The sequence below is a fragment of the Peromyscus leucopus genome, chromosome 10 (genome assembly GCF_004664715.2).
Source record: "Peromyscus leucopus breed LL Stock chromosome 10, UCI_PerLeu_2.1, whole genome shotgun sequence".
Classification (NCBI taxonomy): domain Eukaryota; kingdom Metazoa; phylum Chordata; class Mammalia; order Rodentia; family Cricetidae; genus Peromyscus; species Peromyscus leucopus.
The window spans coordinates 51,994,070-51,994,715 of NC_051071.1; the positions used below are offsets into that span (position 1 = coordinate 51,994,070).

General features: G+C 44.4%; 1 protein-coding gene across 1 annotated transcript in view; it reads right to left on the reverse strand.

Moving 5' to 3' along the window:
* Positions 1–354: 354 nt before the first annotated feature.
* Positions 355–646, reverse strand: part of Tlr6 (toll like receptor 6) — a 19,987-nt gene continuing 19,695 nt past the window's right edge. Inside the window, exon 4 of the mRNA XM_037209041.1 lies at positions 355–608. Within this exon, the coding sequence (XP_037064936.1) occupies positions 494–608 (115 nt within the window). The 3' untranslated portion in view covers positions 355–493. The remainder of the gene's footprint in view (positions 609–646) is intronic.

The following is a 646-nucleotide window of genomic DNA, read 5'->3' on the forward strand; positions in this document are numbered from 1 at the left end:
TTTGGGGACATTTTATCTCCAAACCATAGGTGCTAGGTTTTTTTTTTTTTTGTTTGTTTGTTTGTTTGTTTGTTTTGTTTTGTTTTTGTACACTTGTCACAAGCTAGGGTCACATTTGGGAAGAAAGAACTTTAATTGAGAAAATATCTAAATCAGATTGGCCTGCAGGCAAGCTTGGGGGGGGGGCAATTTCTTGATTAATATTGATGTGGGAGGGTCCAGGCCACCGTGGGTGGTGCCACCCCGGGCCTGCTTCAGTTCCTGTCTCCAGATTCCTGCTCTGAGTTCCTGCCCTGACTTCCCTTCATGGGAGACCACAACCATAAGCCAAAAAAAACCCTTTCTTCCACAGGATGCTTTTGGTCATGTTGTTTATCATGGTCACAGAAGCCAAACCAGGACACCATACAAAAAGTACCCCCAGATATGGACTTAAAACCACAGTGCTCATCAGAGTCCAAGTTGACAGGTTATTAAGTGGGAATTCCAAGCTTCAAGTCTTCACATCTTCTTCATTGACTAACGTTAACTTAGGAATAAAAGAAGCTCTAAGGTTGGCCCAAAAGAGCCCATGTTTGCTCTTCTCCAAGGGCCATTCCAAGTAAGTCCTCTGTGCCATGAGAGCCCGCAGCTTGTGGTACCGTAC